At 42.7% G+C, this 21880-nt stretch overlaps 1 protein-coding gene across 3 annotated transcripts in view; it reads left to right on the plus strand.

The window, feature by feature from the left end:
• Window positions 1-21592, plus strand: part of GOLGA5 (golgin A5) — a 32954-nt gene extending 11362 nt beyond the window's left edge. For all 3 annotated transcript variants that reach the window (XM_029070558.2, XM_029070577.2, XM_029070566.2), the window contains exons 4-13: window positions 1907-2126; window positions 3625-3748; window positions 5259-5462; window positions 5788-5958; window positions 7811-7939; window positions 14240-14338; window positions 15329-15554; window positions 18996-19101; window positions 20085-20148; window positions 20932-21592. In XM_029070558.2, the coding sequence (XP_028926391.1) occupies window positions 1907-2126; window positions 3625-3748; window positions 5259-5462; window positions 5788-5958; window positions 7811-7939; window positions 14240-14338; window positions 15329-15554; window positions 18996-19101; window positions 20085-20148; window positions 20932-21012 (1424 nt within the window). In that variant the 3' untranslated portion in view covers window positions 21013-21592. The remainder of the gene's footprint in view (window positions 1-1906; window positions 2127-3624; window positions 3749-5258; window positions 5463-5787; window positions 5959-7810; window positions 7940-14239; window positions 14339-15328; window positions 15555-18995; window positions 19102-20084; window positions 20149-20931) is intronic.
• The last annotated feature ends 288 nt before the right edge of the window (window positions 21593-21880 follow it).

Here is a 21880-nt window from a genome sequence, read left to right on the forward strand (position 1 = left end):
GTATCCTCATGAGCAGAACCCCAGAATCTAGATTATAAAAAGACTCTTCCCCAGCTCTTAACATCTGATTTGCCAGTTAAATTGATCTTCTGTTCGGTTAAGTGTCCACAGTAGTAAAGAACTACCGTAGTTGGGAGTTTTTTAGTGAACAAAATTATGATTAAACAAGAGTAAAAAAGCGTTGGATCAACTGTGCAGATACAGAATATAGGTATCAGTTTGCTCCTTCTCCCACATGGTAAGTACTAAAATGTCAGAAAAGCCATCCTTTTTTATTAGGCATCCATTTGAAGTCACTGCCCGCTCTGGGAGAAAAAGCAAACTAAATTAGAAAAGCGTGAATGGTAGAATGAAGTGTGAGTTAAATGAAAGTAAAATTCCACATACTCCTGATAAGCCATCAAACCCCATTTGTTTCAGTCCATTCCTCTTATTTTAACGAAATACACCGGTCTTAGAGGGAAAAAGTGTTTCCCTTTTCTAGCAACTTCTTGCTTTGATGCATGGTTTTCATAAATGTGAGCCCTCGGCCCTTGGGTCTTTTGTTAATTGACAAGTGAAAAATTACTCCCTGAGTTGGGAAAATTTGAGTATGACTTCTGCAGATGTCTTGCAACCACCAGTTGTATTAAAAACCAGCACTGCTCACAGCGTCTTTTCCCCTTAGCCCTTTTGAATGGAGGGGGTGGGATCGTATGTGGTCTTGATGTGGGTGGTTATCAAGTGGGGATAATGCGGGTGTGAAAGAGTGAGTGGGCTGTGGATGTGGTTTGATGGACTGAGCAAAAGACAACACTGTTCTAGGAGAAAGTCTCACGTCTCAGACTGGGGATGATTAGAAGGAATCACAAGTCTAAATAATAAGAATAATAATTGTGGGATTTGTTAGGCGCTTACCATGTGCCTGGCACTCTACTAAGCGGTGAGGTGGATACAAGCAAATCGGGTTGGACACAGTCCCTGTTCCACATGGGGCCCACTGTTTTGATCCCCATTTGACAGATGAGGAAACTGAGGCACAGAGAAGAGGTCACCACAGCAGACAAGTGGGAGATGGAATTACAACCTTCTGACTCCCAGGCCCGTGCTCTAGGTTGGGGAAGGTTATAGGAAAGGGGCAGGGAGTGAGGAACAGAGAACTGTAGGATTGGGCCAGGTGCCTTCTTGAGTACCCATTCCGATTTATGATTCTGTGGTTGAGAGGGCAAATCAACTAATAATCTGGCAATCTAGTACCTTCCAAATATCTAGCTTTGAGTCCGATTTGGATTGAACGGACAACATTCTCTCCAACTGACCCTTGGTATAATTTGCCTAAGTACTTAAAATTTTACTGCCACGTTGCATCACCTGTAAACAGTGGAGAATTGCGGAAATGCTGATGTAATGTAATTGGAACACTGCCTTGGCACTCTTGTTTAATTTTATGATCAAATCTGAAACCTCATGTCTAGGTAGAGCCGTTCTGAAGAAGGCCCTTTTCTGTGTTTGTGGGTGGATATTTTGGGGATTGGAGGATTTGCTTTGTGTTTGTTTTGTTTTTTAAATAAGATTTAAAATGTTTTTTTTCCCCTATTTTTTGAGATGGTTTTGAAAGTACCTGTTTCTCACTGCTGATTGTCAGACATTTTGTACCTATGCAGCAGACTTGGCTTCTTGGGAATGTTGATGGTTAGGTGCTTGGGGAAGAGGTCATAACTCCACCTTTCTGCTTTTGGGAGCTAGGAAAGAGAGAACAGAGGGGGAATACAAGTGTGGGGAGTATCACCCAAATTTGCCATTGATCCCTGACCACTCAACTTGGCAGTAAACATATTTTAAGTAGGTAGCAAAGAAATTAATAAGATTTTTTTTTTTCAATTTAGAAGAAACGTTTAGTTTCCTTTACCTAATGTTTCTGTCGTAGAACTAACGAAAGCCCGAGCCAGAGTTGAAAAGTGGAACCTGGATCATTCAAAGAGCGATCAGGTAGTAAGAGAACTCCGGGCCCAGGTGGATGACCTGAACGAAGGGCTGGCGGCGAAGGATTCCCAGCTGGCGGTGTTGAAAGTGAGGCTGCAAGAAGCTGATCAGTTACTGAGTACTCGCACCGAAGCCCTGGAAACCTTGCAGAATGAGAAATCCCGGTACGTACACACACACAAACACACTGTGTGCCTCTCTCTGTCTCTCTGCACACTTAGAATGACATTAAATCAGTTACACAGTAGCGGGAAAACAGAGCAAAACTTTATCCATCAATCTATTGTGCTTACCGTGTGTAGAGCACTGTACTAAGTGCTGGGGAAAGTACAGTATAACAGAGTTAGTAGGCATGTTTCTTGCCCACAACAGCTTACAGTCTTCTAGAGGACTGTCTTTCCAACAGCAGTGATTGCTAGATAGCTCCTTTTTGCCTGTCTCTACGTAAGATGTTTTCTCTTTGGAAAATACTGGAAATTGGGGGATTTCTAACATATTTCTAGCCCACCGAAGTGCTTGACTAGCAAGTCTTCAATAAAAGGAAAATCGAGTATTTTAGATTTCCTTTCACAAGCACTGTCTTTCCCACTGCACCATTTGGGTTGCTATGGTATTTGGTTTTCAGTAGCCGTTGTGGGCAGGGAACACATCTACCAATCTATGCTGAACTGTACTCTCCCTAGCACTTAGTACAATGCTCTGCACCTGGAACCAGTTTTACTTATGGAGCGTTTACTGTGTGCATAACAGAGTTATAGACACATTCCCTGCCCACAATGAACTTACAGTCTAGAAGTAGATATAGACATTAGCTATAAATAAATAATGGATATTTACTTAAATGTGGTGGGGCTGAGGGTGGGGTGAATCAAGGGTGCAAATCAAAGTGCAAGGTCTACACGGAAGGGAATGGGAAAAGAGGAAAGAGGCTTAGTTGGGGAAGGCCCCTTGGAAGAGATATATGCTTTTAATAAGGTTTTGAAGGTGGGGCGAGTGATCTGTCAGATATGAAGAGAGAGGGCATTCCAGGTCGGAGGCAGGACCTAAGCGCTCAATATATGCTGTTGATGATGATGATGATGATGATAGTTTTCCAAGGCCATGGATAACCCTCCCTGTCATTTCAAGTTGCCTGTGCCTGTCACTTGCTGCCTTCAGCAGTGGGCAAGTGTTGTGTTTCACCACTTCTGTATCTGCAGTTCTTTACACAGTGGACATTCCACCCAGAACATAATCATAACTGTTGAATGCTCAGTTTCTGGGGAACTGAAAGAACTTAATCCCGAGGTTAGCAAGGGAAGAAACCAGTATTACTGGTGCTGACCAAAGTCAATATTGAGCCTCGTGGAGGCCACTGGATCAATCACTTGTTACTTGTGAAGCATCGTCATGAATGCTGATGAGAAGTAGAATTTGGGTAATTTAAAATGTTTGGGTTGAAACTTTTTCAGATCTGTTTTTACTTCATGACAAAGAAAAACCTACTCAAGGGTGTGATGCTTGTCTTTTACTGCATAACCATATAGCAGAGTGAATTAAAACGAGGACAGTATTATAACCCATTTAAGAAAATTCGTTTGGGTTAGAATAAGTTATCTGGAAAGGTATATAACTGAGCAGATTGCCTGAATTTGTTGTGAGTGAGGTTATATGTTCTTTCAGAATCATGCAAGATCACAGCGAAGGAAGTAGCCTGCAAAATCAAGCTCTGCAGACTCTGCAGGAGAGGCTCCACGAGGCTGACTGCACTCTGAAGCGGGAACAGGACAGTTACCAAAAGATGCAGGTTAGACTGCAAAGCCCCAGCAGCACTGTGGAGAGGAGAGAGTGAGCTCATTTCAGGGTGAAATTCCATTACAATACTTTTTACATTTTCTGAAATTCCATTCAGTGACCTGTACCAGGCAGCATTTCAGAAAGCAGTATTGATCCGTGGCCCAGCGTAAGCCAACACCACTGACTTCTTAGCTGGAATTTTTCTCCATTCACCTAATGGTTTGGGTCACGGCACCCAGTTAATGGAGCTAATTTATCTTGGAGGTTTTTTGATCTTCCACGAGGATGATTTGAGACATCTAATTCAGTTTGCTATCTGTAGCCTTTCAGTAATACCCCTCAGAAGCTTGGATGAAGCAGTTGTGTACTGTGCCTTTACTACTTCGGGCAAGGATTTTCAAGTCAGAGAAATGATTAGTTTTATTGTTTCCATCACAGATTCATTGCCATGCAGGTCTGGTGTCTTCTCAAAAAGACAGGGACACTTTTGAATCGGAAAATGCATGATGGCATCCTCTTTGTCAAGATGTTATTAGATCATTTACCTAAAAGCTCCCTACAGCATAGTTTGTGAGCGACTTGCTAAATAATGGGAAACCGAGGTAAACAACGAGCATTCTATAAGGAAACACTATGTATTTATTTGGGGAAGCCAGTGCCAACTCCGTGCCTTTACTCACCTACCCCACTGGCTCAAGGCCAGGCTTTTTAAGAATCTTCGAGACTCAATTTTCTCTAGCCCCTCCATTCTTTTTTGAAAGAAATGAGGAAGAAGTTTTCCTCTGTGGTTTTCCTACCTTTTTGCGATCCATTAAGTACTGTGGTTAGTGAGTCTCGTGGAAATGACTAACAGCAGCATGAGAAAGTGATTCCAAGGCTAGAATGATAATACTGTCTCCCCAGTTCTCTTAAATGTGAGGATTGTGGGGGGGTTTTTTGGTGTTATTTGTTAAGCACTTGCTGTGTGTAAGCACTGGGGGTAGAAAGAAATTAATTAGGTTGGACACAGTCCTGTTTCACTAGGCTCAAAGTCTAAGTTGGAGGTAGAACAGGAGAACTAAGACACAGAGAAGTGAAGTGAGCAATTGGACAGGCCGGGATTAGAACCCAGGTCCTCTTACTCCCTGGACCATGCTCTTTCCAGTAGACCATGCTGCTTCTCATGTTCTGTGAAAACTGCTGTAGTATTTCATCACCGTCATCAATGGTATTTATTCATTCGTTCATTCAATCATTTATTGAGTGCTTACTTTGTACAAAGCTCTGTACTGAGCACTTGGGAGAGTACAGTACAACAACAGACACATTCCTGTCCACAGTGAGCTTGAGTGCTTACCATATGCAGACCACTACTGTGGAGTCCAGTGCTGCCTACATGCATGCCAGCCGTTTCTGCCGACACCGTGACCGGTATCCAAAGGGCACAGAGGTTTCCAGAGTCCTTAACAATTTTCTAGCCAAAAGACATGGTGAAAACAGGTAAAATTGGATGTATTAATTATACCGTATTTATTTAATAGAGCGAGTTCGCAGCTCGCCTTAATAAGATGGAAGTGGAACGTCAGAACTTGGCAGAAGCGGTCACTGTGGCAGAAAGAAAATACATGGATGAGAAGAGGAGAGCAGATGATCTGCAGCAGCAAGTGAAAATAGCCAGGTCCAACATGGAGTCATCTAAGCAAGAACTGATTGACTACAAGCAAAAAGCGACTCGCATTCTCCAGGTAAGCACCGGAGTCCTAGTACTTTGTTTCAAACAAAAAGAGCACAGTGAAGGAGTTCATTTTTTTTTAATGTAGTGGGCTTTCCATGGGGGATTCTCTGTAATTATATGTCTGGACAAAGTTCAAAACAGCATCCGTGTATCACTCCAGAAGATACGATTGGTATTGTTTCAGAGTGAGATGAGTCTTTATGTAAAGTTTGATAGCAACATTTGAAAATTTTTTATTGTGTTTGGGTCATATGAGTTCTGCTTTGAAATCTTTATCGATCTGCTTTGAAATCTTTATCCTGTCATTCTAATGGGACCCCCTTTTTCCTTATCAGTCCAAAGAAAAACTTATAAGCAGCCTGAAAGAAGGCTCTGGTTTTGAAGATCTGGGTAACATTACAGCCAGTAACTTGGAGCTAGAAGAACTGCGACACGAGAAGGAGCTTCAGAGGGAGGAAATACAGAAGCTGCTGGGACAGATTCAGCAGCTGAGGACAGAACTGCAGGTGAGTTTTACGTGCGGTAATTTGTTATTCACTTACTATGCCAAGCACTGTAATGAGCACTGGGGTAGTTGCAAGATAATCAGGTCCCAAATGGGACTTTTTGTCTAAGTAGGAGAGAGAACAGTTATTGACTCCCCATTTTGCAGTGATGGAACGGTGGCCCAGAGAAGTGACTTGCCCAAGCCACTTCATTTCTCTGGGCCTCAGTTTCTCTGTGTCTGTTACCTCATCTGTAAAATGGGGATTAAGACTGTGAGCTTCATGTGGGACAACCTGATTACCCTATATCTACCCCAGAGCTTAGAACAGTGCTCTGCACATAGTAAGCACTTAACAAATCTGTAAAATGGGGATTAAGAGTGAGAGTCCCATATGGGACAGAGACCTGATGATTTTGTATCTACCCCAGTGCTTAGAATGGTCCTTGACACAAGATGAGCACTTAACAGTTATTATTATTATAATTGTTATTATTGTAATTATCCCTAGTCCACACTGCTTCCTGTCTCCCAGTGATGATGAATGTCGATTTCATTTATTTTATACTAGTAGTTGTAGTGGTAGAAGATTTTGCCTATCTGGCCACCGGCCTCTCTCCCACATCCTGCCTCTGTCCTGGAATGCCCTCCCTCCTCATATCAGACAGACAATTAGTCTTCCCCCCTTCATAGTCTTACTGAAGGCACATCTCCTCCAGGAGGCCTTCCCTGACTAGCCCTCCTTTGCCCTTCTCTCTCTCTTTTCTACGTCACCCTGATTTGCTCCCTTCGTTCATCCCCGCTCCCGGCCCCACGGCACTTCTGTAGATATCTGTAATATTTATATTAATGTTTATCTACCCCCTAGACTGTAAGCTCATTGTGGACAGGGAGCATATCTTTAGATTATAATATTGTATTCTCCCAAGCACTTAGTACAGCACTCTGCAAACAGTAAGTGCTCAATAAGTGTGATGAATGAATAAATGAAAGTGTAGAGGTTGCCATAGTAATGGACTCTGTTTAACACTTTTATTTTCCAAGTGCTCTCACATCAGCAATCTCAATGTTCCCTCACAATATCTCCTTATCATTCCCATTTTGAAGATTAGGAAATGGAGGCCCAGAGAGATTGCGAGACTTTGCCGAGGCCACATAGCGGTCTAGTGGCAGAGCTGGGACTACAGTCCGTCAGCCAGTTGAACCCTCCTTCTGTGCAGGGTACTGAACGACGCTCTTGGGAGAGCAAAACAGAATTGGCAGACCCAATCCCTGCCCTCAAAGGAGCTTTCAGTCTCTCAGGGGAGACAGGAGGAAGCAACGTAGTGGAAAGCTATGCAGGTCAGTACTATATTGGGGGCAGGAGGTGAATGCCCAAGTACTTAACTGAATTAGAATCCTACTGCCTGGTGCCCAGTTATCTGAGGCCCAGACATGTGCTGCTTCCACTAGACAACACCTTACCAAAAGTGCCACAGTACAGTTGCCACTTCAGGTCTCCTGAACTGTTCCTGGCTCTTGGTGACTTGGGTTACCACTTCTAACCCCTTCCTGTTTCCCCTGGCATAAGCTGAGAGAAAAGAGGGGAAGGAGAACCTGGAGCTGCTCTTCTCAAATGAAAATGGTACCTATTGAGTGTTAGGTGCTGAACTCTATTAAAGGCTTGGGCGAGTACAACAGTAGGAAGTCACAGGTTCTCTGACCTCAGTGAGCATACATTTAAAGGGGGAAAGAGACCAAAAAAATTTACAGAGTGAAAGGATAAAGCAGAAAGCAATACCGAGTCACTCGGACAAATCAGATGAACAAATCACTGCATCGTGTATAGTTCCCGTGAACAAAAGTTGTCTGGAAACCACATTTGTTATTTTTAGGATATGGAATCCCAGCTTGTGAGCGAAGCTGAATCGTCAAGAGAACAGCTTCGAGAACTCCACGAGCAAATAGCTGGGCAGAAAACAACCAAGCAAGAGCTAGAGGCAGAGTTGGAACGACAAAAGCAGGTAAGGATTTTTACTTGTTTCCAAAGACTGACACCTAGTGGCTTTTCATCTGTAAAGTGGGGATGAAGACTGGGAGCCCCACATGGGACGACCTGATTACCTTGTATTAATCCCAGCGCTTAGAACAGTGCTTTGCAAATAGTAAGTGCTTAACAAATACCATCATTATTATTATTATTATTAAATGAGAAACTCTTGTAATGAACCGCTAGTTGCTTCCTGAAGTACTGACATACCTTTGTGTTCCTAAAAGAAGATCTTAGGCATATGACGAAGCCACCGCACTCTATTTTTCCATTCATTTTGTTGCTGTAGCATAACCTTAACTTTCCAAGAATATAGCTAGTAGATTATTATTAAATTAAAGTACAGCGCTCGGTACATTTTAACCTTCTCCATTTCAATTTCGGGTCGCAGAATTGACTGGTAGAATATTATAACCATAAATGAAAGCTCTGAAGATTTTGATTGTAGAGACTATCCTAGGATCTGTTTTGATAGTTATGTGTAATGAATGCCCATATCTCAATTAAAACAATATCATCATAAATAAAAGGAGATGTTGGAGTCATAAGAGTGCGGCACTGTGGAGTTTAATTCAAGTCAGTGCTTATTTAGATGACTTTACAAGAATATTGAGTCAGTAGAGAAATAATGATGTGGGTAGAGTCTCAATATTTTGCTGGTAATGTTAGTCACAGAATTTTGCTAGTATTTGTTAAGCACAGCCAAAAGAAAAGCAAATGAACTGCTCCAGACCAAGATTTGTAAATATTTTCTTTGGCATTAACGATGTAGTTGTAAAGTGAGAGTGGTACTAGTGTAAAGAAATATCTATCTTTTTGGAAGGGACAGCAATAGCATAGAACAACCCAAATTTTATTAAGTTCATTTCTCCTAAATTCTAGCATTAAGGTGGGGCATCTTGGGAAATGGAATATCACAGTATAATGGAACTGAGTACTTTGCTCTATGCGCTGTGCAGACTCTGCTGCAGGAAACTAAGCAGCCCCCAAGATCAATCAGTCTCTGGTATTTATTGAGCGCTTACTGTGTGTGCAGAGCACTTTAGTACACTGGGGAGAGTTCAGTGCAACAGAGTTGGCAAACACGTTCCCTGGCCACAACGAGCTTGCCGTCTAGAGGAGGATGATGTCAGAAAGACTTCTTGCTCCTTCCAAAGTACTTAACATACCTGTAGAAAGTACCTTTAAGCCTTGAGAGAGTTGGGCTGATTGTCCCCAAGGTTTAGTTTGAGAACCTTCCAGACATGTTGGAGTAGGGACTCCCGAAAGGCTGTAATGGACTAATTCGTGAACCTAGGGGTGCCCGCAACCACCCTGTTTCAGAGGGACCCCCTCAGCCCCTCCCCATTTTTTTGTTTTGTTTTATTTTTATGTTTAGCTGGAGCAGATGATTTCTCCCCAGGGGGCAACCACTTGCATAACTGCCCTCAAACACTTCACCCATATTCCGTTCCACTGGGAGGCAATCTTCTGGAGGTGGATTGGCAACCAAGCCTGGCTTCAGTAGTTCCAGCTCCTTGAGGCAGGGAGAAATTTCCAGCCCCTCCCCGTTCCATTGGGTATCATCATGTCGTTCCGTGCCGCACACCGAAGCATGACATTATGCAGAAGCCCATTGGCCCCCTTAAACTTGGAGTGTTTCTCCAAGGGTACCCTCGACAAGCCCCCCAGAACTTTAGTGCCACTCTGGCGCGCGTGACCCCCACCGCCCCCAACCCCTCCATCCCTTTAACACAGGAGACGTCTGTCTCTGACTTGGGCTCGGCACTTCTCGGTTTCATTATCGCTGACCTGCGGACAGTGTACTTGGAGGTGGTTGCCTAAATGCAAAATGATGACAGAAGACTGCAGAATCGTTGTAACGTTTCTTTTAAATGTTAAATTTTAAATGTTATACTGTCCCTTATCCTATCCCTCCTTGGTTACTGCATCCTTGCTGACGACCTGTCTCTCCCGGTCCAGTCATTCATTCAATAGTATTTATTGAGCGCTTACTATGTGCAGAGCACTGTACTAAGCGCTTGGGATGAACAAGTCGGCAACAGATAGAGACGGTCCCTGCCGTTTGACGGGCTTACAGTCTAATCGGGGGAGACGGACAGACAAGAACAATGGCACTAAACAGCGTCAAAGGGAAGAACATCTCGTAAAAACAATGGCAACTAAATAGAATCAAGGCGATGTACAATTCATTAACAAAATAAATAGGGTAACGAAAATATATACAGTTGAGCGGACAAGTACAGTGCTGTGGGGATGGGAAGGGAGAGGTGGAGGAGCAGAGGGAAAAGGGGAAAATGAGGCTTTAGCTGCGGAGAGGTAAAGGGGGGATGGCAGAGGGAGTAGAGGGGGACGAGGAGCTCAGTCTGGGAACGCCTCTTGGAGGAGGTGATTTTTAAGTAGGGTTTTGAAGAGGGAAAGAGAATCGGTTTGGCGGAGGTGAGGAGGGAGGGCGTTCCGGGACCGCGGGAGGACGTGACCCAGGGGTCGACGGCGGGATAGGCGAGACCGAGGGACGGTGAGGAGGTGGGCGGCGGAGGAGCGGAGCGTGCGGGGTGGGCGGTAGAAAGAGAGAAGGGAGGAGAGGTAGGAAGGGGCAAGGTGATGGAGAGCCTTGAAGCCTAGAGTGAGGAGTTTTTGTTTGGAGCGGAGGTCGATAGGCAACCACTGGAGTTGTTTAAGAAGGGGAGTGACATGCCCAGATCGTTTCTGCAGGAAGATGAGCCGGGCAGCGGAGTGAAGAATAGACCGGAGCGGGGCGAGAGAGGAGGAAGAGAGGTCAGAGAGAAGGCCGACACAGTAGTCTAGCCGGGATATAACGAGAGCCCGTAATAGTAAGGTAGCCGTTTGGGTGGAGAGGAAAGGGCGGATCTTGGCGATATTGTAGAGGTGAAACCGGCAGGTCTCGGTAACGGATAGGATGTGTGGGGTGAACGAGAGGGACGAGTCAAGGATGACACCGAGATTGCGGGCCTGCGGGACGGGAAGGATGGTCGTGCCATCCACGGTAATAGAGAAGTCTGGGAGAGGACCGGGTTTGGGAGGGAAGATGAGGAGCTCAGTCTTGCTCACGTTGAGTTTTAGGTGGCGGGCCGACATCCAGGTGGAGACGTCCCGGAGGCGGGAGGAGATGTGAGCCCGAAGGGAGGGGGAGAGGACGGGGCGGAGATGTAGATCTGCGTGTCATCTGCGTAGAGATGGTAGTCAAAGCCGTAAGAGCGGATGAGTTCACCGAGGGAGTGAGTGTAAATGGAGAACAGAAGAGGGCCAAGAACTGACCCTTGAGGAACTCCAACAGTTAAAGGATGGGAGGGGGAGGAGGCTCCAGCGTAGGAGACCGAGAATGATCGGCCAGAGAGGTAAGAGGAGAACTGGGAGAGGACAGAGTCCGTGAAGCCAAGGTGAGATAAGGTATGGAGGAGGAGAGGATGGTCGACAGTGTCAAAGGCAGCAGAGAGGTCAAGGAGGATCAGAATGGAGTAGGAGCCATTGGATTTGGCAAGAAGGAGGTCATGGGTGACCTTAGAGAGAGCAGTCTCGGTAGAGTGGAGGGGACGGAAGCCAGATTGGAGGCGGTCTAGGAGAGAATGGGAGTTAAGGAATTCTAGGCATCGATTGTAGACGACTCGTTCTAGGATTTTGGAAAGGAAGGGTAGTAGGGAGATAGGACGATAACTGGAGGGGGAAGTGGGGTCAAGAGTGGGTTTTTTTAGGATGGGGGAGACGTGGGCATGTTTGAAGGCAGAGGGGAAGGAGCCCTTGGAGATTGAGTGGTTAAAAAACCAAGCTTCATTCTGCTGCCCGGATCATTTTCCTCAAAAAACATGTTGTCCAGTACCACTGACCCACTGACTTTGAACGTCGAAGTGGTCGCTTATCGCCCTTGCTGCGCAAAGCCGTCCCTGGTGGCAGCAGTAGCAGCTGGGGGCAGACCGGTACCCCCAGCCCTGAGCAGTCAGTCGATTGGATTTGAGTGCTTACTGCGTGTAGAACACTGTACTAACCTCTTGGGAGAGTACAATACAACACATTGCCTGCTCACAACGAGCTTATAGTCTAGAGGGAACACAGTGCTGATGCTCTTGGTCCTAAACTGGAGCCTAGAATAGCATCCCTGTCCCGGGAAATGCATACCCTGTTTCCTCTCCCTGTAACCTTTGGGTGTGCTGCTCAAGGTTGAAAGCCCCATCCAGGGGTAGCGTTAGACTGAACGAGAAGAGGGAGGGTGGAAAGCACAGCCTAGTGGATAGATCACGGGCCTGGGAGTCAGAAGGACCTGGGTTCTAAACCTGGCTCTGCCACTTGTCCTCTGTGTGACTTTGGGCAAATTGCTTCGCTTCTCTGTGCCTCTATTACCTCAACTGTAAAATGGGGATTAAGACTGTAAGCCGCATGAGGGACATGGACTGTGCCTAACCCGATTAGCTTGTATCTACCCCAGCACTTAGGTACAGTTCCTGGAACATAGTATAAGGGTTTAACAAATGCCATTAAAAAAAAATGATGGACAGAAAATTCCGTATCATATTTACTTAAGCATTTATATTTTCCATCTCTTAATGAGAAAAGGCATTCGCTCCTAACCAGGTGGTGTGATAGTTTCAATATTTAGCTATTTGAATAAAAGAGAAACCTCAGTTGCTTTCAAGCTGAGCACTTGTTCAAATGTCGGACATTAAAAGCCGGCACTTCATTGTTTACCAAATTTCAGCTCTCCAAGCAAATCAAATGACAGTACTTTAATGTGCTAATATAATTCAGGATTTCCACAATTAGATTATTTACAGCTTAGTTTTCCAAACAAGTTTTGGCATTTGTCCAAATGATTCTCTCCATCCAGGAGGTGGTTATCCACTCATGCATTAGACAAGCGGTATAATAATGTGTATTTTATGTGTTTTCAGAAAATTGAAGTTACAGTTAAGAGAACGCTTTTCAGGGCCTTTAAGGATTCCCTCCGGCCCTCCCCCCCCCGCCCCCAGTTGAGAGTCATTATCTTTTGAGACGACAGATTTATTCCCAGGGAAATCAATTATTTTACTGGGAGTTTCTGCATGTTCATGGGAAGATGGTCATTCACGTATTTTGCACATGGTTTATTAAGTCAACTAGGTGTTTTCCAGATGAAAAAGAATCTGGAAAAAGAGAGCAATAGGAAAGATTATTAGCTATGCAACCAGTTCAGTTTGTGAGATTATGTGTTCTTTCAGAAATTGCATTTTAATTAGTTCAGGCTGGTAACATCTAATTAAAGCAAATATTGTGGGCCTGTTCTTGATGGATGGACAGATAACTTTTAGTTTTATCACAGCAGATGGTATACTATATCCTGTTACCAGTGCCCTTTGAAGACAGGGGCCATATTTATAGTCAGCAGTACATTTAGGAAGTGAAAAGTGGCATTGAATGGCCCCACAGGCTATATGTTCGCATGGGTGCCTATGATCTACGTTAAAGTAGGCAATTATGCCAATCATGCAAATTAATGTACGGGGGACTAGTGGGAGAGAAGCCTTGAAAGACAGTGTTTTCCTTAACTCATTTTTATGGTTACCTCTCCTTTAATCATTCTCTTTCTTTTACACCCCTCCACCATCCCCCAAACACACTTTAAAATGCACTGCTTTTGAAGCACACTTTATTCATTTATCATTTTTATCTCTTTTCCAAAGTGCCATTCTTTGTCTTTGTGGGTGAGCTCAGGGTACATTTGACTTCAGGCATAAACTGTATTCTCATAATCAAATGCAGGGATTTTTCATGATAAACCCAGATTATTCAGTAAGAAGGCAAACACATGTGCAGTGAAGCAAAACAGATGTATGATGAAGTTGTTTTTTGATGTCACATTGGGGACTGGGGAAAAAGCAGTTTTGATGCCCCTAGACAGGTTTGTGAGGAGGAAATTCTGAAAGGGTCCAGACTAGTAACTTCATTACTTCTCATGCTACTAAAGGTTCTTAAACATTTGGATATTGTTTAATATAGGAAAATATATTTTCTCGTATTGTTTGGGGTTAACCTCTGTTAATTACCAGGAAGGATTTATAGGGTATTTAGTAAGTATTTACTAAGTGCTTAGTACAGTGCTTTGCACCCAGTAAGGACTCAATAAATGTGACTGAATGAATTTACTGAGCTCCCGTATATTGGAAAACAGTGTACTGGATGCTGGAATGTAATTAATACCACTCCCAAACAAAAGAAAAAGGTAATTTCTTTCAGATTATTTTTCCACTCTGCCAATACCTGATTATTGTAATTTTCTTTACAGGAGTTCCATTTTACAGAAGAAGAGCTCTATCGGACAAAGAATACACTGCAAAGCAGGATTAAAGACCGAGAGGAAGAAATTCAGAAGCTCAGGAACCAGGTACCACTATTCAGTGGTTAGCATTTTATGCAAAGATGATGGTGTTAAAAATAATCTTTTGTAGTTCATGTCTCTGTGGAGAACAGAAAACATGGCTTCATTTGCCTGACCTCTTTAGCCAGAAGAGAAAATAGATTATTTTACTTAGTTGGGATCTATGGAATATTATGAAGGATTCAAAATGCCTTTGTTAAGATGTTAAGAAATTCACAAATCCCAATCATTTAGATCCTTCCTGATATTCCATTAGTCCCAAACTAAGACAAAAGAGTCTTTTTCTTCCAGCAAGAAAGCTAAAAAAAAATGAAATCTAACAATAACTTTTCAAAAAGTAGCCTCATTTTCCCCATTAATTTGTCTCTCTTCCCACTAAACTTTTAAAAGAGTTGCTCAAAAGAAACCAGTTTTTGACTGTTTTGCATTCCACTTCATATCCTTCCTTCCTCTTGTCTGCCATCTTGTGAAGGCACAGAGGAACAAGATACACACAGGTACCAAAGTAACCTCCAATTTGATTCTGCCTCTGGATATAATTTCCGTTAAGGGTTCTTCACGCAACAAGGACAGGGGAACTTCTGTCGATTCATAGGGAAACATGAGACCATGCCACCTAAAATTAAATGTAGACATTTGATACTTTGCAATAACACCCTCCAGGGTGAGTAATGTTTTACACTGGGCCAGTAGTAGCGAATGCTGCTTTCATGCATTTTACTCCCTTTGTATGTCCTCAAGGGAGGGATAATTAATGTACTTATTTGAGAGACACCTTTATAGAGCAGCGAATTCAAAACCAATCTGTATTCTTTATAAAACCGAGCTCTCTTTCTGTAAGCCCTCCATTTGCTGTGATGAAATTAAAGACAGAATTAATTTGACTCGTGGGAGTTGAGCTGTGCAATTTGTGTAGTATGAAATGCTCTCGTGGTGTAATGCCGCGAACCAAGTGAAACAGTCAAGGTCTTTTTTTTTTTTTTTTTAATCTTCCAGCTCACCAACAAAACTCTGAGCAACAGCAGCCAGTCAGAACTGGAAAACCGACTTCATCAGCTAACTGAAACGCTGATCCAGAAGCAGACCATGTTAGAGAATCTCAGCACCGAGAAGAACTCTCTGGTCTATCAGCTGGAGCGCCTCGAACAACAGATGAAGGCCATCCCTGGTAGTATCAGTAATGGATCTTCTATTAACATGTCTGGAGTTGACAGTGGCGAAGGTAAATAGGAACAGAATACTGAAGGGTGGCTCCAAAATGGCTTGCTGGGGCCCCACGTTTTCTGAAACCAGAATACCCAGTGGGGAGCTTCTCTTTCCAGCCTTTCCAACTAAAGTCACACTCGTGAGAAATAGTCATGGGGTGGTTAAAGGCAAATCAGGTTGGACACAGTCCCTGTCCCACATGGGGCTTACAGTCTCAGTCTCCATTTCACATGTGAGGTATCTGAGGCACAGAGAAGTGAAATGACATGCCCAAGGTCACACAGCAGAGAAGTGGCGGAGCTGGGGTTAGAACCCACGACCTTCTGACTCCCAGGCCTGTGCTCTGTCCACTACGCCATGCTGCTTCATGTATTAAAAGGGGTGGTTAGCAGATCAAAACTCAAAATAAATTTAAATTGAGGGAATAGTCAGAAATAATCTAAATGGTATTTGGAAACACTTTGATAGTCACCCCAGCCCCACAGTACTTATTTAAGTATTGTTATACTCTACTATTTCCCCTATCCCTCATCTCTTTTTAATATCCTTTTCCCCCTGTAGGTGGATATTGTGGGCCAGGGGTCACGTCTGCCAACTCTGTTGGATTGTACTTCCCAAGTGCTTAGTACGGTGCTCTGCTCCCTGTAAGTGCAAGAAGCTGCCTAGCATAGTGAATAGAGCACAGGCCTGGGAGTCAGAAAGACCTGGGTTCTAATCCCGGTTTTACCTCTTGTCTGCTGCGTGACCTTGGGCTAGTCACTTCACTTCTCTGGGCTTCAGTTACCTCATCTGTACCTTGGGGATTAACACTGTGGGTCCCATGTGGGACAGGGACTGTGTCCAACCTGATTAGCTTAGTACAGTGCCTGGCACATAGCAAGCACTTAAATGCCATTAAAAAACAGCGCTTAATATATACAATTGATCGATTGATTTGGAAAGGATATGTGCAAGCAGAACACTAAAATTAAACTATTCTTTAATAAAGTAGAAATATGTTGCCTGTGGGAGCGTGATGGAGAAGATTTAGGGGCATCAGACCCATGGACTGACCATGTGTCAGCAGTGAAGACTGCTATAGGGAAATGAGGCAAGATCCTGGGCCATACATATCAGCATCTAATACCGTAACCCATAAAATGTTCCACCTTGCAAAGATAGTTAATAGAATTTGCTGTTTAGTTTGGGGCATTAGAGGAACATAGATTTGGCGGGGAGGTAGAGGCAAAAGATTAGAATATAAGGCATATGAGAGGAGGTTAAAGAAGAAGGATGATGTATACTGGAGGAAAAAAGTCTGAGGGGTGACTTTAAAATGTATGGAGGAGGACAGTGACTCCATCTGAGAGCTCACCTCCTCCAGGAGGCCTTCCCAGACTGAGCTCCCCTTTCCCTCTGCTCTTCCTCCCCATCCCATTCCCCCTTCTCCCGCCCTCTGCTCTTCCGCCTCCCCTCAGCGCTGTGCATATTTGTATAAATTATTTATTATCCTATTTATTTTGTTAACGATGTGCATATCTCTATGATTCTGTTTATCTTGATGATGATGTTTTGTTCTGTTTTGCTTTGTTGTCTATCTCACCCGTTTAGATTTTGAGCCCATTATTGGGCAGGGATTGTCTCTATCTGTCGCCCAATTGTACATTCCAAGTGCTTAGTACAGTGCTGTGCACATAGTAAGCACTCAGTAAATATTATTGAATGAATGAATGAATCTCCAAAAAAGTTAAAACAAGAGAAAGTTGAGTTTAAATTGCAGTAAAAGAGATTATGTTTAGATTGAAGGGAAAACTAACAGCAAGGTGAAATTTTGGAATGTTGTAGAGTCTTCTTCCTTAAAACATTTTTAAAATAGGAGAAATACCTGTCTGTTGGGGAAGATGATGTGGTGAGTGGGAAATGAGCCCACAGAACTGTTTTATAAAAGAAAACCATTAAGCAGAAAATGTGGAGGAATTAACTTTATGTAGCTTCAGAGTTATAGTGGTTCTTTTGGGATCACTTGGTTTAGATGAAAATCTACAATAAATGTCCAAAATCTTTTTGCTGTGGAATTTAGTACCCCAGAAATTGTGCAGGGGAAAAAAAAGATCAATTGGTTCAATAAGGATTTGGATAAATTATTTGATGGAGAAAGGTTAAGGTTGCTAGGCGTGTTCCTTAATCGCGAAGTTGAGGTCAAGGAAAGCAACCACCAAGCTATTCCTTCAAGAATTCCTTCAGATTACCAATCTGGCCTAATATGGCATTTCTTAAAACAACACATTTTAAATTGTTGCAGTTAGCACCAGCTCAGCCTGCACACTTTGGTCCACTAGCACCAGCTTACTCACTCTGCACTGATCTCGTCTATTTCTCCGCCAACCTCTTTCCCACATCCTCCCTCTAGCCTGGAACTCCCTCCCGCTCCATATTTGCCAGATCACCACTCTTCCCTCCTTCAAAGGACTGTTAAGGTCACATCTCCAAGACGCCTTCCCCGATTAAGCCCTCTTTTCCCTGGCTTCCTCTCCTTTCTGTCATCTATGCACTTGGAACCACCGTCAACCCCCCCAGTACTTATGTACGTATCTTTAAATTTTATGTTATAAATTATTTATATTCATGGCTGTCTCCCCATCTAGACTGTAAGATTGTTGTGGGCAGGGAGTATGTCTGTCAACTCCGTTGAATCGTGCTCTCCCAAGTGCTTAGTACAGTGCTGTGCACATAGTAAGCGCTCAATAAATACTATCGATTGATTGGTGAAAAAGCTATGGCAATCCTAAGCACCCATGCTTTCAAAACAGTTGCTGCCATAAGAATGAAGACGTAATGGGGAATTACACAGTCACACTTTTGGATATAGTGCAGTGTTCAAAAACTTCACGGATTTTAGAGAAAATGTGCCTCTTTAGTGATTGGATGCTAATGAGTGAAAAATAAAACAATACAGATATTTATAATAATAGTAGTATGTGTTAAGCACTTACTATGTGCCAGACACTGTACTGAGCGGAGGGTTGGATACAAGAAAATCGGGTTGGACACAGTCCCTGTCCCATGTGGGACTGACAGTTTCAATCCCCATTTTACAGGTGAGGTAACTGAGGCCCAGAGAAGTGAAGTGACTTACTCAGAGTCACACAGCAGACTGGTGATGGAGCCAGGATTAGAACCCATGACCTTCTGGCTCCCCGGCCTGTGCTCTATCCACTGTCCCATGCTGCTGTCCAGTACAATGCAGTAAATGCATCATCATTGTCAGAAATACAGAAATACAGTTGATATAAAGTGACATGGCCTTTTGACATAAATGTTTCCTCAAGTATCACCTTCCTGAGGAACACAGAATGATGATTAGTTTATCAATGCTTTGGCCTTGAGCTTCTTCCCATCCTAAAGAGTTATTAATACATATTTGTCAGTCCGTTGTTCGTGTAGCTGTCTTTAATTTGATGTTATTTTATTTAACTAGGTGCTCGCATGAGAAATGTTCCCGTGCTCTTTAGTGAAACAGAAGCTACCATGGCAGGCATGTATGGGAAAGTCAGAAAAGCTGCCAGTTCCATAGATCAATTCAGGTAAGAGGTTCTGGAAAAAAATTAACATCTGGGGTAGAATTGTGTTAACTGACACTCAAAACTTAACATGCCCAAAACAGAACTCCTCATCTTCCCATGCAAAACCTGTCTTTCTTGTCACTGTAGACAGCACCATCATCCTCCCTGTCTCACAAGCCTGTAACCTTGACATTATCTGCAGGTCATCTCTTTCATTCAACAGGTATATTCAGTCTGTCACTAAATCCTTAGGAAAAGCTACAATCCACTCTTTCCTTTCCATCCAAACTACTTCCTCATTAATCCAAGCAGCAGCGTGGCTCAGTGGAAAGAGCCTGGGCTTGGGAGTCAGAGGTCAGAGTCAGAGTTCATCCTTGGACTTCCATCCTTAATCACCCCACCCTCAGCCCCATAGCATTATTTACATATCTGTAATTTGTATTAATGTCTGTCTCCCCATCTAGAATGTAAATTCGTTGTGGGCAGGGAATGTGTCTTCCAACTCTGTTGTTGTGTACTCTCCCAAGTGCTTAGTTCATGAAGCAGCATGGTGTAGTGGAAAGAACACGGGCCTGGGAGTCCGAGGACCTGAATTCTAATCCAGGCTCTGCCATTTGTCAGCTGTTGACTTTGGGCAAGTCATCTAACTTCTCTGTGCCTCAGTTTCCTCATTTGTAAAAATGGGGATTAAATTCAACTCTCTCCTACCTAGACTGTGAGCCCCATGTGGGACAGGGACTGTGTTCAAACTGATAACCTTGTATCTCCCCCAACTCTTAGAACAGTGCTTGACGCATAGTAAGCCCTTAACAATTGCCACAGTGATAGTAATAATACAGTGCTTTGTACACAGTAAGTGCTCAATAAGTAAGCATTTAAGATTGTCTCTTGCTTTCTGAACTAAATGTATCTGATACCTTCTAATAAATAGTACAGAGAAGTGCCTGCTTGAGGAATTTTATCTTTGTCGTATCACCTTTTTAACTGTATCTGTACCTCCACAGCATTCGTCTGGGGATTTTTCTCCGAAGATATCCCATAGCCAGGGTATTTGTCCTTATATATATGGTAAGTAAACCATTATTTGAAAAATAAATCACCTCCAGGAACTAGGAACCAGATAAGAGTCTGGAATCCTGTCTGTTAAGCGTGAAAGAAAACTTTAAATAAGGTTTTGACAGTTAAGCTTTTACTTATAGAGTAAACCATATGATTATTGCAGGAAGATCTGATTTTGGGGGTGAGAAAAACTTTAACCATGCTTTTTTTGATCAAATTTTCCATTATTCTGGGCACTTTAAGTGACCTTTATTTTAAGGGTCTCGGGAATCACCGTAGTATTTATTGAGCACCTACTGTGTTCGGAGCACTGAACTAAGTACTTGGGGATAGTATAGTAGAGTTATACAAATCTATCAATACTGTTTTGTATTAAGACAGATTTTCTTTCCCCTCAAAAATATTGGATTAGTGACAATCTGTTTTAATCTTCACTTACCTGGAAAATACAGAACATTGACCAGTAATTATTTAAAAAGTACATATGAAAACCCAAGTCTCATTAGATTGAATCCTACACATTGTGGTTGAATCCTGCCCATTGTTTATATGTCACACTTTTACAATACCGGCAGCTTTTTTCAAAGTAAAGAAATAAAAATGAAATATCTTTGTGAGCCACCAGAGGGAAGAAGTTTTATTTTCCTTGAAGTTAGGAAGGGAAGCTGAATCAAATCAAAGACTTTAGAGTACCACACGTATTTTTCATAACTGTAAAGGATATTCATGGAAAACCACCTCTCCAGAATTTAATCGTGATTTTAGTTTATGTACTGTTTTTTCTTTCTTTAGGCTTTGCTTCACCTTTGGGTCATGATTGTTCTCCTCACCTATACACCTGAAATGCACCACGACCATCCAACTGGGAAATGAAGACTGTACCAAAGTGTTAAAATGATGGGCAGTTCTTTTCTCCCCCAGGGTTTCAAATACGCGGTCCTCAGACCTGCCCGAAATCCCTGAGATAGGTGCACATCATACCTATTTTGTCAATATGTTTTAACTTCTAAATTATTGGACAGGTACTCTGCTATCCAGCTTCCTCCTGTAATTTGTTAGCAAGTTTCCTAGAATGAGACATTAAAATAAGCTTAGCCTTTGCTTTTCATAAGTCTAATGGTCCAGTATATATGTAAAAATTTTTCCTCTGCCTAGGAATACAGGGATAATTTAGAATCCCAGTTGTATTCAGTGCAAACTGTAATTTAGATTACACTGACTATGGACTATGGGCTATAATCAGGGAAACTAATTGTATTTAGATATATATAAATATATATATAAATATATATAAATAAAAGTTTTGGTTATATAGTCGGCTTTTGCACTTATATGCTTTTAACACTGTAAATATGGGTTTGTCTTTCACGTGTTATAGGCCTGATGATTGCCTGGGGCAACATCTTTTCATAAATACTTTATGGGAATAAAATCTGGTGTGCCTTTTTCTTGACTATTCATTTGGTCATTTCAATCAAATAAAATTGTATGTTCCCAAGGGGCATAGTAAGTATTAGAGCTGCCCATTTTAGCAAAAATAAAAACTTATGCATATTAGACAATCTGATGGAAACAGGATTTATACAATTGCAGTTTTAGTAGTGATGGTGGAGGTGTCTATTGAGCAATGCCCCTTTCTGAGCTCTGGGAGAAAGTCAACAGAAAGAAGAGACAAGTCCCCTGCCCTCAAGGAATTTACAATTTAAAATGGGTAACAGAGAAAAAAAATTACCAGTAGAAT

This window comes from Ornithorhynchus anatinus, chromosome 1 (assembly GCF_004115215.2).
Source record: "Ornithorhynchus anatinus isolate Pmale09 chromosome 1, mOrnAna1.pri.v4, whole genome shotgun sequence".
NCBI classification, from domain to species: domain Eukaryota; kingdom Metazoa; phylum Chordata; class Mammalia; order Monotremata; family Ornithorhynchidae; genus Ornithorhynchus; species Ornithorhynchus anatinus.